The sequence below is a fragment of the Gossypium arboreum genome, chromosome 3 (assembly GCF_025698485.1).
Source record: "Gossypium arboreum isolate Shixiya-1 chromosome 3, ASM2569848v2, whole genome shotgun sequence".
In the NCBI taxonomy this organism is placed as follows: Eukaryota; Viridiplantae; Streptophyta; class Magnoliopsida; order Malvales; family Malvaceae; genus Gossypium; species Gossypium arboreum.
This window is the reverse complement of record NC_069072.1, coordinates 7,489,892-7,506,332: the sequence shown is the minus strand read 5'-3', so window position 1 is coordinate 7,506,332 and position 16,441 is coordinate 7,489,892. Positions and strand designations below refer to the sequence as shown.

The 16,441-nt window shown below is 30.1% G+C and overlaps 1 protein-coding gene across 1 annotated transcript; it reads left to right on the top strand.

The window, feature by feature from the left end:
• Positions 1–10,891: 10,891 nt before the first annotated feature.
• Positions 10,892–14,852, top strand: LOC108475751 (xanthohumol 4-O-methyltransferase-like). Its single transcript, XM_017777742.2, has 2 exons — positions 10,892–11,722; positions 14,356–14,852. The coding sequence occupies exons 1-2, from the start codon at positions 10,955–10,957 to the stop codon at positions 14,656–14,658; spliced, it is 1,071 nt and encodes a 356-aa protein (XP_017633231.1). The 5' UTR covers positions 10,892–10,954; the 3' UTR covers positions 14,659–14,852.
• Positions 14,853–16,441: the final 1,589 nt, after the last annotated feature.

Sequence of the window (16,441 nt, the reverse complement as noted above, 5' to 3'; positions counted from 1 at the left end):
GATCCGTAACTTGTAACTTCAATCTGCTCCACTGTAACTTCAGGGAAATAAGATTCGCTATCTTTAGTCTGCTCCTACTGCAACTTTAGGGAGATAAGACTCGCAACTTTTAGCTTCAATCTACTCCACTGCAACTTCAGGGAAATGAGATTCACTATCTTCAGTCTACTCCGCTGCAACTTCAGAGAGATAAGGCTGGTGGCTTCTTCTACTTCACTGTAACTTTAGAGAAATAAGATTCGCTATCTTTAGTCTGCTCCTACTACAACTTCAGGGAGATAAGACTCGTAACTTTTAGCTTTAATTTGCTCCACTGCAACTTCAGGGAAATGAGATTCGCTATCTTCAGTCTGCTCCGCTGCAACTTCAGGGAGATAAGGCTGGTTGCTTCAATCTGCTTCACTGCAACTTCAGGAAGATAAGATTCGCCATAACTTGTAGCTTTAACCTATTCCACTGCAACATCAGGGAAATAAGATTCACTGTCTTCAGGCTACTCCGCTGCAACTTCAAGGAGATAAGGCTGGTGGCTTCAATCTGCTCCACTGCAACTTCAGGAAGATAAGATTCGCCATAATTTGTAGCTTTAATCTGTTCCACTGCAACATCAGGGAAATAAGATTCGTTGTCTTCAATCTGCTCCGCTACAACTTCAAGGAGATAAGGTTGGTGGCTTCAATCTGCTCCACTGCAACTTCAGGAAAAAAATATTCGCCATCTTCGATCTACTCCACTGCAACTTCAAGGAGATAAGATCGACAACTTCAATTTGCTCCACTGCTAGTTCAGAGAGATGAGATTTGTGGATTCATCGATCTTGCTACATCGTCCTCTAGGGGACATGACCTGTAAAATCAATTTTATGGGCCTATGCCTATGCCGAATGATTAGGATGTCATGATAAGAATGAATCAAATGCTCCTAACTAGATATGTATGAATGATATTTGCATGAATGCAGAATGTCATGAGAATGATCCCTTCTTAATGTTTGGGTTGTCATTGCTCATTGTTCATCAAGATTCTATCATTGACGCAATCCTGCCTTCTTGTTCAGCTGATGTCTTTGACAGAAAACCCAAAGAAATAGTCACAATTTAGACTATTATTTCTCAGATATTTCCAACCCTTAGGTTTAGTGAGTTCTAAACAATAGTCCTGTTTCAGGTTCTTTTACTATTTAGAAGCTTCCAGAGTAATATGCAGAACTCCTTTTATGAAAGTATTATTAGTCCATTACTCGTTATTCCAATGAAAATGCTTGAAAAAAATCATAATGATGGACAAAACTGAAATTTATCAGGAACAAAATCTTAAAAGAATGGATTAATGAAAGAAAGCAAACATTGCTGGAATACAAAATAGGTGAGAGGAAAAATTAATTCTTACCCACTATCATCTTTGCATATAAAATGTAATTGTTTAATTTTCCAATTAGTAATTATAAAATATCTTTTTTGGAAGGAACTTAATGCTTGAAATTAGTCAAAAAAAAAAAAATACAAAAGAGATAAGGTAAGCATTTTGTTATTAGTTGGTAGCACATATTAGTTATTTACTTTTGGAAAATACATCCGAATGTTTGTGATTATCATTTTAATTGGGCCACTGTAAGGGTAACAATTCATGTCCTAAATTAAATTGCATTAATTTATTCACGCATACTTTTTTATTTAAAAAATGGGAATATATGTCTGAGGCCTTATGTTTCATAACAAGCATGATCATCACTTGCACTGATTAGTTATTGATGTTTTTATTTTCCAAAATCCAAATGCATTGCTTGATAAAAAGTAAGGAGTTGAGTGATTTAGATGGAGGACTCCAAAACTTCATAGCAATTACAAATAAATCAGATATTTTATCTAGTAGTAAGCCTATGGTTTTTCACAATTTTACCTTTATTCTTTTTCATGCATCTATATATGTACAACTCTAGGAAGTTTAATGTATATACAGTGGAAGAAGAGTAATACAAATTGTTTACTTCATTCCATAACATTTACTATGTTAAAGAAATTGACGTGTAATTTTCCAACTAAAATTTTAACAAATCTCAACATTTAATCTTAAGTAGAAAACCTTCCCTCTATAGAATAAAAAGTGAAAAAGCAGTCATTAATTAAAAGCTTGATTAATTAAATATTGATTCTTTTTCAAAAGCAGCCATTACATTCAACCGTAATCAATAGAAAAAAAAATGAAAAAGCAGCCATCAAAATGGAAGGTAGAAGAAATCCAGAGAAGCTTTGTGTTCATCTAACACCATAATGGGAAACTAAAGAAGCTAGCTAAGACCCAATAATTGCTAAACCGGTAGAAGAAATCCAGAGAAGCTTTGTGTTCATCTAACACCATAATGGGAAACTAAAGAAGCTAGCTAAGACCCAATAATTGCTAAACCCTAGGAAGCAAATGATAATAATCTAATGATATTATATGCAATTTAGATTTAGAAAATTAAATATACATATATCTTAGAAATTGTAAATTAGATGGTAGAGTCCATTCCAACAACTAGTGTTGTGGTGAGGAAAGCAAGCCCAAAACTTTTGAGATGCTACAAAAAGAATAAAAAGAAACTCCATAATTGTGAAAATAATAAAATAAATGAAAAATAAAAGAGTATAAATAGCAAAATTACGAATGAATTAACTTACATGACAGTGAGAATGGTGCGAACAAAGCGAACTGCAACAACTACTAAGGCTCCGTTTGTTTCACTGAAAATGACTTTGAGAAAATAATTTCTGGAAAATATTTACTTTTCTGGAAAAGCTAATATTTTCTGGTGTTTGGATGAATCTGTGTAAAATATTTTCTGTTGTTTGGTAGATTTCTTTAAAATATTTCATAAAAGTTGTTTTCAATTGAACAACATACATTTGAGATTTTCTTATTTTTTCATTGTTTAATTAAATTTATTTTTATCTATAATTTTATATTGTCCAAACCATTTTTTTGAAAAGGTCGACTTTTTTTTTGAAAGTGAAAACAAAAAAACCCCGTAAGTTAGGTCACAATTTCTCGAATTTCAAAACGCGAAATATCACTTATTTTAAAACACAATTTTTGTATCGAGTGAAAATTATTGTAACACAAATTTGTTGTAAAAATATAAAAATAAATCACGATACTAATATATATAATAGAATAATAATAAATGCGTAAAGATAAATGATAATAATAAAGATGAAAATAAAATAAAATAAAACAAACAAGCTAAAGAAAAATAAAGTAAAACCAAATAAAATAAATAAATAAAAGAACCTAATAGTAAACAAATAAATAAATATTATGTAAAACAATATAAAAATAATGATAATAATTATTATAATTAAAATAATAATATAAATTTTGAAAGTATATAAAAGAGATATATATAAATAAATAGATAAATAACAAAATGGCAATAATAGGAATAATGATGAAAATAAGTAAAATTTATTTAAAAGAAGTAAATAAACAAAACACATTTAATACTAAACCAATCAATTTAATGATATAATAATATTAAACTAATTAATTTGAAAATAAAATAGCAAAAATAACGTAAAGGGATTAAATTGAACTTAAAACCGAAATTCGGGGCAAATAAAAAATAGATAAAAGAGAAAAGGACCAATTTGCATGCGCGAATAACAAGAAGGGACCAAAAGGGAAATTTTTCCTTCTCCTGCAAAACGGACAACATCAGGGAGGACCATATTGAAATCGAAATAAATAATGGGGTAAAAATTAAAATAATAAAAACTTGATTACAAAACAATAAAAAAGCGGAAGGGCTAAAAGTGCAATTAGCCCTTCTGTTAAAAACACGCGGATCCTAGGCCTGCAGCGGGTCGGATCTCAGGTTGGAGGACTAAACGTCGCCGTTTTGGGCGTTTGATGCTTGCCCCAAAACGACGTCATATGGGGGTGCTATAAAAATCAAAATTTTATAAAAAAATTTCATTTTCCCCTCCTCACTAAAAAAAAAAAAACTGAAAACCTTCAAAAACTCTCCCCCTTTCCTGATTCCCGGTCATTGGCCACCGCCGGTCTGTCACCGGCGATGACCGTATACGGCGGTCGGAGCTCCAAAAATCCCCTTTTTCAGGCGAATCAAAGAGTAGATACCTTCCTCCCTCTTTTATCATATGTATATAAATAGAAGAAAAAAAACAGATTCGAAAAATAAAAAATAAAAAAGATGAAATCACTTTTTTTTTTTCTGACTTGATTTTTTTGGTTATCCTTTCTTTTTGATATTCAATCTTTGTTTGTATGTGTTTGAAAATATTTATTGTTTTTAATTCCGTAAAAAAAATCCCTTATTACATTGATATTATGTGACTTTTATAGTCGAATACATGTTACTGTTCATTACTGTCTGCTTCCTCTTTTTGCGCTTCTGTTGCGTGTTCTCTTTCATCTTGCAGGTAGCGCTGGAGCAGGTGGACAGAGGGTTTTTTTGCGTTGATGAAGTGACGGCTGTGGCACTGAAGGCTAGCTAGGGTTCACTTTTCTGAAACCCTAGTTTGACTATTAGGTCAGTTGGGTTTAGGTTTTGAGATTTGGGCCATTCGGGAATTGGTGATATGTAATTTTGGACTGGATCATTAGTTTATTTGGATTTTGTTTGTTTCTGTTTTTGCTGTTTTTGATTCTTAGGTCTCGGGCAAAATTTGGGTTTCACATATATTTTACATTGTTTTTACATATATTAAAAATATTATGTTAAATTCAGATTCATTACAATGTCGTTTTTTAATTATATGACTACGAAGTGAGTATTTTTTATTTAAAAATATGACATCAACAAAATTGACAAAAAAATTAACGATGTCAACAATTGGACTTGATTTTCAAATTTAAAAAGTAAATGGACTAAATTCTTGAAAATAAAAGTACAAAGACTAAATTACAAATCCGTGAAGTGTACATAAACTTATAACATATTTTAACCTTTATACTACAAAGCATTTATTATGAATATATTTATAATTGTAATAAATATTTATTATTAAAATTGATATTGAATATTTTCAATAATAAGTGAATAATATTATTCAAAATTATTATTTTTAAAATTATTATTAAAATAAAATTGAAATATTAAATAATTTATTAAAATAATAAATTATATTTATTATATTAATAATTTATTATATGACTAAATATAATTAATTAAATATGTATATTTAATAAAATTGAAAAATATAATATTTTAAATATTTTAAAATAAAAATAAAATTTATTATCAATATAATAATTTTAAGCTTGATTTAAGTTGATTTTTATAAAAAAATTATCTATAAATGAGTTTTTTTCTAAAATGACTTACGCTTTTAAAATGGTAAGTCATTTTACAGGAAAAAGGGCTTATTTTACCTTGACCTATAAGTCAATTTCTGTTGACTAAACTATTTTCTGTGAAACAAACACAAGAAAATGCTGAAAACATTTTTACATGTAAACAAACTGACCCTATGTATTTTTCCCTTCTGCAAGTCAATAACAAAACTTTTTCTATAACATTGTTAAGGAAAAAATTACACCTGCAAACAATGAAGATATGGTCATTAACATCTTCAGTTCATAAGCCCAATTTTATAGAATACAACAATTCGCATATGCTTGAGAGAATTTCAGGCTTTGCGCTATTTTTACTTTCAACTTTTCCGGCATTTCCAACAATCAACAAACATATATATATAATAAATCACAAATGAAGATCCAAAGTTTGATTTGCAGGGCAAGCAAAGGTCCTACATGAACTAATTGATGAATAATGTTTTTTTTTTCCACTACTTTACCAAAACAAGAGATTATATATACCCCCATACATTCCAAATGCACACATAAGCGATTTTAAGAATTTACAAGTCCAAATAAAATCAACCCCAAATCCATGATCGTTTCCTTACTTTTTTCTGTTGAGCATTTATTAGAACCTGCCCTATAGAACCACATACAAACATTGATAGTTGATACAAAAGTGAACATTGCAGTACTGTGGAGAACATGTAGTGAAGATAGAAGGTAAAAATATGGGTTGTTTAATAAAAAGGACCATACTCTACTATATTCCAACGCAGAGGGGGGAATCAATTGATTTGTACTACAGTAAGCTTTCGAGCCTCTACTCAAGAAAAAAGAAACAATACCAGAAATGACTTAATGCAGTGAGTCACCCCTCAGTATACTTAATTCAAAGTGTGCAATCACACAATCAATAAAATCAACTATGTTTCAAATAGTACTTTGATTTTATTAATGTAACACCCCTAACTCATATCTATCATCAGAATAGGGTTATGAAGCATTATCAAAATATACAGAACAAATACAGAAATTTCATATTATTTAACATTCGTGTTAGAAATTATTCATAAAGTCCCTTATATGAGCCCTCGAGGCTCAAAACATACTTTAGAAACAAGTTAGGACTAAACCGGGTACTTTGAAAATTTTTTGTAAAATCTCAAAATTTTTCTAAGGTACAAGGGACACACGGCCAATTCACATGCTTGTAGGCTAGGCTATGTGTCACACACGGCTGAGACACAAGCTCGTGTCTCTACCCGTGTGGATGAAAATAGGCCATTTATAAGGCCACATTTCTCACCCAATTTATCTTCCACCTACAATGACATTTTAACACATTTCCAAGCCAACACAAAACGTTCAAATCTAGCCAAAATCAAGTTTTATACATGACATATCATTACATGTGTTCATGATTTCAAACTTACCTAATTGATCCAATTCACCTATTTTCATGTTTTACCAATTTTGCTAGCTCAATCCAATCATCTATATGATTTCCATCATTTAACCATTTCAAATGCACATATCAAACATGCTAAGACCATGTATATACATAACAAAATATACTAAACACAAGCCATACCAATGGCTAGTTCCAACCAAACATTTACATGCCATCATTGGCCAATTTAATCTATACATGCCATTATAACCAAAATTAACTTGCTATATATACTGAGAAGTCCGAGGAATAGTGTGATGTGGCTCCGACCAAGTTCCAACCTTTACGACCTTCCGAGTACTATAAAACAGAAGAAATAAAACAGAGTAAGCATTTAATGCTAATAAAACAGAGTAAGCATTTAATGCTTAATAAGTTCGTATGACAGGAAATAAACTTACCATTCATTTACAGTTAAGGTAAACATACAAAATGCATCCAAGCAATTTGGCTAATAGCGTAAACACACAACTTCATCAACTTGTTAGTTATGTATTTCACGTGAAAATTAATAATCAGGGATAAGCTCATCAAATATCAAATTTCCATGTGTTTTCAGGTGTATACAGGTAATATCTCATTTAGAATTCACCTTAACTTATACCAGAACTTTGTCTGTTGAACCAATTGAAAAATCGATGGATACACGGTAATACACACGAAGTGTATGAATCTATAGTCTGTCAATTCATATTCTAGAGTGCTCATTTAAGTACATATAACGAGAAGCCCTCTCTCGAGCCATATAACGGAAAGCTCATGTGAGCCATGTAATGGGAAGCTTATCCGGGCTGCATAACAAGAAGCTCATAAGAGCCATTGTCGGGAAGCTCATACGCGCCAATAACGGGTAGCTCTTAAGAGCCATTAATGGGAAGCTCTGGAGAGTCATTAATTAGGAAGCTTACAAAGAGCCTTTAATTGGGAAGCTCATGAAAAGCCATATATCGGGACATTCATAAGAGCTGTGGTGTGTCTACAACGCATGTAAAATCACAACTAATCAGGAAGCTCCGAAGAGCTATTAACGGTAAGCTCACAAGAACCATATACCGGGAAGCTCGAAAGGGATAATAGCGGGATGCTTTTTCAAGCTGTGGTGTGTCTGCAACACATGCAGGACCACAACTAATGCGGGAACCCTATATCCATCGAATTTCATTTATTCAAACGACACTTAATACTTGTCAGATATATATGGATATGTTATTAATACTTATACATGAAAATTATACATTTCACATACATATCATTCAATTTAAACATATAAACATACAATTTAGTTACACGAACTTATTTTGACAACTGTTCGTGAATTGTAATATACTAATCCGATACTTTTTTCTTTCCTTGATATAATTCCGTATTTGATCTATTTGGATCTATACGAGCAAATTTAACTCAATTTAATACAATTCATGCTCAATTCAACCCAATTCACATCTTAGGAAATATTACCATTTTGCCCCTATACTTTTAATTAATTTCAATTTCGTCCCTAGGCTTAGAAAATGAAATTCATGCAATTTAATACTTATTCCAAGCCTAGCTGATTTTTACATATCACAATAGCATCCCATGTATTTCATAAAATTTAGAATTTTTTCATAAATTTTACATTTTTACAATTTATTCCCCTAAATCACAATTTCATCAAAATTCACTTTATAAAAGTTGTTTATCTATCAACAATCATTCATTTTCTATCATAAATTTCATAATTCATGCATATTCATCCATGGAAAAACCCTAGTACTTTGATAAATTTACAAATTAATCCTCGAGATAGTTGGATTAAGCTATTACGATCTCAGAAATATGAAAATCACTAAAAACGGGACAAGAAAACATACCTAATTGAGCCAAATAAGTTGGCTTGAGCTTAGGCTTCTATGGTTAGGTTTTCCATGTTTTTAATTTGGGAAAGATGAAGAAATTAGATGGTATTTTGTTATTTAATCATTTATCATCTTTTATTATTTCACTTTCCAATTTAGTCCTTTTTTTTAATTAATTTTCCATGGATGAATCATCATACTTATCTACTAACTCCTCTTAATGGTCTATTTGCCATATAAGGGCCTCAAATTTTGAATTTCATAGCTATTTGATTCTTATAGCTACTAGAACTCATTTTTTGCATTTTATACACTTTGCACCTTTATCAAATTAGACATGTAATCGGTAAAATTTTCTTAACAAAATTTTTATATGATATTCCTATCATAGATAGACCATAAAATAATTTTAAAATAATTTTTCTTACGGACTCGGATTTGTGGTCCCGAAACCACTGTTTGAATTTCACTAAAAACAGGCTGTTACAATTAATATATTTTAGCTTCATTCTTTTGGGAAGGAAACAAATGTACTACAACCTTAGCATGATTAGGAAACAATTTTCAATATTTGTCTCTCTCGAACATAGGTTATTTTCAGAACTCTTTAATGTATTTGTAGTACCCCTTCTAGTTTTTTAAATCCCTTACTGGTTGATAATACGCAGAGGAGAATTATGTTTCGAACACTACTTTGATTTTATTAATGCGTTTTAGTTCCCTTTTTGACAAAGAAAAGAAAAACAACCGAAATCAACAATAGTGCTCATCGAATCACCAAGAGAAAATCATCCATATTAAGTCTACTCTTCCACAAGTTTTTTAAATAGATAAGATGGGTACTAATCAAACAAAATATAGTTTTACTCACTTAACAATAAAAAAAATAACAATAAAAAAATGAAAAAAAAATGAAACTTACAAGGCGAAAAGCAAAGGGTTGTTGACGGAGATGCAGCAGAGGGCTACCGACGGTGATACAGTAGACGTTGGGGAAAAGAGTTAGGGATTTCGAGGAGGGGGAACTAATTTGGGGAAAAAAGTTGGGGAAAAAATAAAGGGAATTGGGAAAAATGTTAGGGATTTCGGGGAAGGGGTGAACTGATTTGGGGAAAATAAAATAGGGAAAAAAAGATAGGGATTTCGAGTGAAAATTAGGGGTTTTGGGGAGGGGGAATTGATTTGGGGGAAATGAATTGAGGAATAAGGGGAAGGGTTCTGGGAAAATTACTTAGGGATTTTAGGGAGGGGGAACTGATTTTGGGAAAAGGACCAAGGCATTTCGGGACTAACAAAACGACGCCGTTTTGCAAAAAATAATACATATTCACAGCTTTTTGACCAAAAACGCCACAATTGCTCAACTTTTTGTGGCGTTTGGACCAAAAACGCCACTATTGCTCACCTTTTGCATCGTTTTTCTCATAAACGCCGCTAATGTATAACCTTTGCGGCGTTTTTGGTCCAAACGCCACTAAAGTCCTAATTGCCTACAGTGTGTCATTAAGCTAAAAGATTATTGACAATTAAATTAAATATAATATATATTTTTCTTTTTTTTGAATCATCAATTATATATATTATAATAATTTTATCTTTGAATTTTTCTATAATTAAATTATAAATCACATGCATAATATTACAAATATATTATCTTTTAAAAACTTAAATATATATTTTAGGTTGTTTATATGTTTTAAAAATTATTTCATTAATAATTTTAATTAATATGTAGTTATTTAAATAATAATAATTTTATAAAACACATGGGATAGAAAACTAATTACTTATAAATATATTACAAATATATTATCTTCTAAAATTGAAGTATAGTTTTTAAGTTGTTTATATGTTTCAATAATTTTAATTAATATGTGGTTAATTAAATAATAATAATTTTAAAAAAAACACATTGAGACCATGGGATAGAAAACTAATTACTTAAAAACAAAACAATTCTAATAAAAAGTTTAAAAACAAAAATTGAATTCAACCATGAGATCGTTCTTCAACTTTCTCGAACTCATTTGAATTCAACCATGAGATCATCCTTGATCTTTCTTAGAAATAAGTAATATATAATAAAGCCGACAGAAAGAATAAGAACAGACATGAATCAATAAGCACGTCTGACACAAACTGTTGATAGTCCAACATAAAACATAAGAAGAAGACTTGTTTAGTGGGAAAAAGGAAATTTTGAGAATAGGGACTTTGATTAAAAAACGGAAAGTTTTAACTTATTCTACAAATATTTGAATAAAAAAGTCCTCCAATTTTCTTCCTCTCCGCTTATTATAAATTACTTATTGATTATTAGGAAAAATGAGATCTCACGAAAACTAGGAGAAAGGCCGAACGCAATGGAAAGAATAGAATTAGATGAAGCAATGCTACAAGGGCAAGCAGAGATATGGCGTTACATGTACAGCTTCGCAGATTCCATGGCGCTTAAGTCTGCCGTGGAGCTCCGCATAGCTGACATAATACACTCTAATGGTGGCCCTGTCACTTTGTCGCAAATAGCTTCATGCATTAATGGTGGCCTTGCTTCACCTGACATCACCACCCTTGCTCGCATAATGAGATTGCTCATTCGCAGAAAGATTTTCACCGTCCACCATCCTTCAGACGGTGGAGATCTCTTGTACGGCCTAACTCACTCATCGAGATGGCTTCTACATGATTCGGAGCAAACCCTGGCGCCCATGGTATTAATGAATACCCATCCATGGCAAATGACTCCTTGGCACTACTTCAGCCAATGCGTGAAAGAAGGTGGCATTGCCTTCAAGAAAGCTTATGGGTGTGAGCTATGGGATTTAGCATCAAGGGATCCTGATTTGAACAAGCTTTTTAATAATGGCCTTGCTTGTTCATCCAAGGTCATCACTAGTGTAATCCTGTCGAGTTACAAACAAGGGTTGAGCTCCATTAGATCATTGGTTGATGTTGGAGGTGGGATTGGAGGCTTAATATCAGAGATCGTCAAAGCATATCCACACATCAAAGGTGTTAATTTTGATTTGCCGCATGTCGTCTCGACGGCACCAACATACAATGCAGTCTCCCATATTGGTGGTGACATGTTTCATGACGCCATTCCAAATGCTGATGCAGTCATTATGAAGGTTCTTCTTTAAATTATGAATTTAAATTTATTTTTCATAAAGTATAGCATCAAGAAAATTTATACAAATATTATAACTGTGAAAACACGATTATTGTTTTTATCTCTTGTAATTGTGAGAGTGAAAATACCCGATTCATGGTATAAAAAAACAAAGTAGTCCAATTATAGTAAAAAAACCATAGAGATTTTTGTATTATAGACTACATAATTTTTTATCTTTGCACCTTTAAAAAGGCTTTACTTAAATATTACCTCAACACGAATAAAATTAAACTTAGACCATAAAACAGTAAAAGATATTTACAATAATTGAAATTAAACTTAGACCATAATTTGTTAAAAATATAATTTTAAAAATAGAGAAATATAGTGGATTAAGTATGGATTTACAAATAAACATGCAAATCAACAAATTTAAATAAATAATTTAAAATTAAAATTAAAATAATTAATTAATAAAATATAATTATTTTACAGGAATATTACAAAAATATATAATTTATAATAAAATAATAAAATAACATTTTTAATATTTTTCCTAAGCAACTCAAAATAAATACCAAAACTAGCAGCGAGTTACCGTACACCGATGTCTTAATTTAAATACATTTTTAAAATAAAAAATTAATAAAAAAGTCGGATTAAATAAATTACATGACACTCCGGCACTCTAAAATACAAAATTTTAAAATAAAATAATGTCTAAAATAGTATATAAATTGCGAAAAAAAGGTTATAGGTGGCATGAAGTTAACCGCTATAGCAATAATTTACTATAATGTTCAAGTTTTTATTAAAATAGATTTTATATTTTATTTGAATCTGTATAACAGCAACAATCACAGTTAGAAGAGCATTTTCTATTAAATTAGTTTTTTATAACAACATATTTTCTAAAATTTTAAGTAAAATTATAACTATTTCATATAAATAGGCTTATTGATTATAATTCATTAATCAAGAAAGATTTTAACTAAATTATTATTTTAACAAAATATTTAAATTTTAGATGAAAAATTTATTAATCATATTTTATTAAATAAAAATAATATCTAATGAGTGGAATTAAATATATCTATTCAATAAACTATTAAGTTTTCTTATTAATTAAATATTCTACTATTAATTGGGAACATCATAAACTTATAAATCAATTAGGTGAATTTAATAACTCATGATAAATTAATTAATTTAAATTGATAGCTCATATTAATTAATTGAACTTGTTAATTGATGAACTTCATAATTATTCATGTGGAAGAATCTAAAATAAAAGGTGCATAAAAATAACAATGCATGCATTAGCTATACATCTTTTAATTTTTGTTGATTTGATCCTCACTTTCCTTTTTAATATAATTCTCACTTTCTTTATTTGATAGAAATTCATTATATGAATTTTATTATAGGTTTACAACAATTATCTTTTTATAACAACATGTTATAAGTATATAACAACCACCTCTATATAACAAACAAAACCTTGACTGAAAAACAGGGTTGTTATAGAGAATGTTGACTATAGTACAAATATAAGTTTTTTGGTTCAAACGGATGTCTAAACCAATTAATTTTTCAGTCTGAAAAAACCTATTTGTATTGACTATTTTAATTAGGAAAAAGTACCATAAAGATCCTTATAATAGGAGTCAGATTGTATTTTTTTCTTTCTACTCACAAAATAAGTAAATTAGTCATTGTATATTGACTAACGAGCAAATTGATTATTTTGTTAAACATTTTATCTATTTTTATTTCTAAAAATTAGTCACTGTATGACAGCATCATGTACACATGGCACACAACGTGTCACTGTCTCGTTATTTTGTCAACTACGTCAGTTTTTAATAATACAAATAAATAAAAATTTTACAAAGAGCACTAATTTCCTCTTTAATCTAATATACAAAAATAATTTACCCGGGGGTAAAATGCAATCATACCCTATCTTATAGGGTTGTAGCTAGGGGCTAGTAGGGACTTTGATCCACCTAAAATGGAAAATTTTCTATATAGGCCCTTTAAATTTTTTAAATTTTAAATTAATAAAGATAAAATTATACTTTGAACCCTAAAATAATAAAATTGTAATTTAATCCTTTAAAATTATATATATATATATATATATATATATTATTAAAATAATGAAATTACTTTTTTTTTATGGTCGGTGCTACTAAAGGAATTTTAATGATACTAGTGTAGTTACATTAAAAGGTTATGAAGAAAGTATATCTAATGAGTTTACAGTGAGAGATTATAAATTTATAGGGACAAATTTCGATTACTTGAAAGATTTAAATAAAGAAAATAATTTTGTTTAATAAAAAAAATAACCAGACATGACAGGAGGCCACAAGGTGAGGAAAGTTGGATTTTTTTTGGGTGATTTTTAATTAAAAAATTTTAAGTAACGGAGAAAATGTTAAGATAATTACTTTTAGGTTGCAAATTATATGTTTTCGTTGGTTACCATAATCAACTTAATAGTAAAAGAAGATTAATATCATGCCATGCCATGAAATTTTAATTAAGTTTCAGCACTATTTAGAATGGTTAACAACATATTTTAAGTAATATTAATTATAAGAAAATAACTAGATATTAATTTTTGTATGTTTTTATTTGCAGTGGATATTGCATGATTGGACTGACGAGGAATGCATAAAAATATTAAGGAATTGTAAGAAAGCAATACCAAGAGAGAATGGAAAAGTGATACTTGTTGAAATAATTTTGAAAGAAGATGGAAGTGGAGTGTTTGATGACATTGGATTTGTGATGGACCTCGTAATGATTGCACATACCAATGGTAAGGAGAGAACAGAGGCAGAATGGAAGAAAATCTTGGAAGGAGGCGGCTTTTCTCACTATAAAATCATTAACATCCCTGCACTGTTTTCCATCATCGAGGCGTATCCTGATGCTCAGTAGCTTTTTAGCATAATGCCAGTGGTGGGGATTTAATTTCCTATTTTATGAATCGTCCTTTTTTCGTGTAGGCGTCAATAAATGTATGTGATTGTATTATTCAATCTTTTCTTATTCTCTGTTGTAATGGGTCAATTTTATTTGCCCAAAAATAAAATAATAATAAATAAAACAAAATATTAAAGTTCAATAAAAAATAGTCTATTTACAATATGGCCTAAATAAAAAAATTTTAACCCAAAGTTATAAACCCAATAGCCTAAACTTCTTTTCAGAAACAGAAACTTTAACCCTAGCCTACGCACCGCTGCCTCCACCTCGCCAGCAGTCTCATCGCTCGAGGTCTGCCACCATCCACCACCACCTGCAACGACAGAAACCAAACACGCAACAGAGGCAAGAACAATAGAAAAATAGATAAAAATAATTGTGTAATCTGGCTATAAAAAAGCTTGAACACCAATTGTAAAAGGGGTCTTTTTTTTTTAAAAAAAAAGAAAAATCGAATACGAAAAAAAAGGCAATCGAAATACAAAATTGAGAAACTTCAAAAGGTGATTTTTTATTTTTCTTTTTCGAATCTATTATTACATATATATATAATAATAATAAAGTAAAAAAATCTTGCCTGAGATACATCGTCGCCGCCGCCATCGGTCTTTTTCCACCGAGACAAAGGCCTCATCGTAGAAAGGCGAAACTTTTCGGTTTCTTTTCCCTCGGTCGAGTGTCGGTTAAATTTCTGGGGATTTAAACCCCAGATCTGGGTTCTATTCAAAAAGGGGATGAAAAAAGGTGCTTTTAGGTTTTCCGGCAATAGGGAACAATGAAGCCATCACTGGCGACAGGTGGCTGTCGCAACGGAGGCTCGCCGGCACTAGGGCCAGAGATGAGGAGGCTTGGAAAGAAAAAAAAACAGAGGTTTTCAGAATTGTTTTTCAAACTGGGGTTTGAAATGAATTTTTTGATTTTTTTTACTTATATAAACCCCCAAAACGGCGTCGTCAAATGCCAAAACGGCGTAGTTTTTGGACCCGAACCGATCCGACCTGACCCGACTTAGCAAGATCGGCTTGTTTTTGCTTAAAGGGGATATTTAAAACTTTAGTCCTTCTGTCTTTTGAGTTGTTTTAATTTAATCCTAATTTCGTTATTCTTTCTTTTTAGAAATTTTGCCATTCAATTTTTTCCTCGTTTTCAATTAAGTCCTCAGTTTGCTGAGCTCTTGGAGAAAGGACGTGTGTCCTAGATGTTGGGATTATTTCGCATTTAGTCTCTTTGTGTTTTCATGCTTTTCATTTTGGTCTTTATTTACTTGTTTTATCATAATTTATACTTTTAACTTCATTTTCATTCTGATTCAGTCCTTGGTTTATTTAATTTCAATTTTTCATGAAAGTTTTATTTATTTATTTATGTATTTATTTATATTGATTCCTTTATTCTTTTGTATTTGAAGTTTATAGTGTTCTTTATATTTTTATTTTGTACATTTTGTTATTATTATTATTCTCATTATTGTTATTATTGTTATTATTATTTTTATATTTTTTTATTTTATTTATTTTAATTTTCTATATTATTATTCAATTAGTATTAGAATTAGTAATTATAATATGATTATTTCCATTGTTAATTGGTGTTTTATTATTATAATTATATCATTTTCATTTACTAGTATAGTATTTTTATTTTTTTCGTACATCATCGTTTCATTTTTATACGCTTTCCTTTTTATTTTATTTTGTTATAACAATGCCACGAGTTGTGGTTAAATGTACTTATC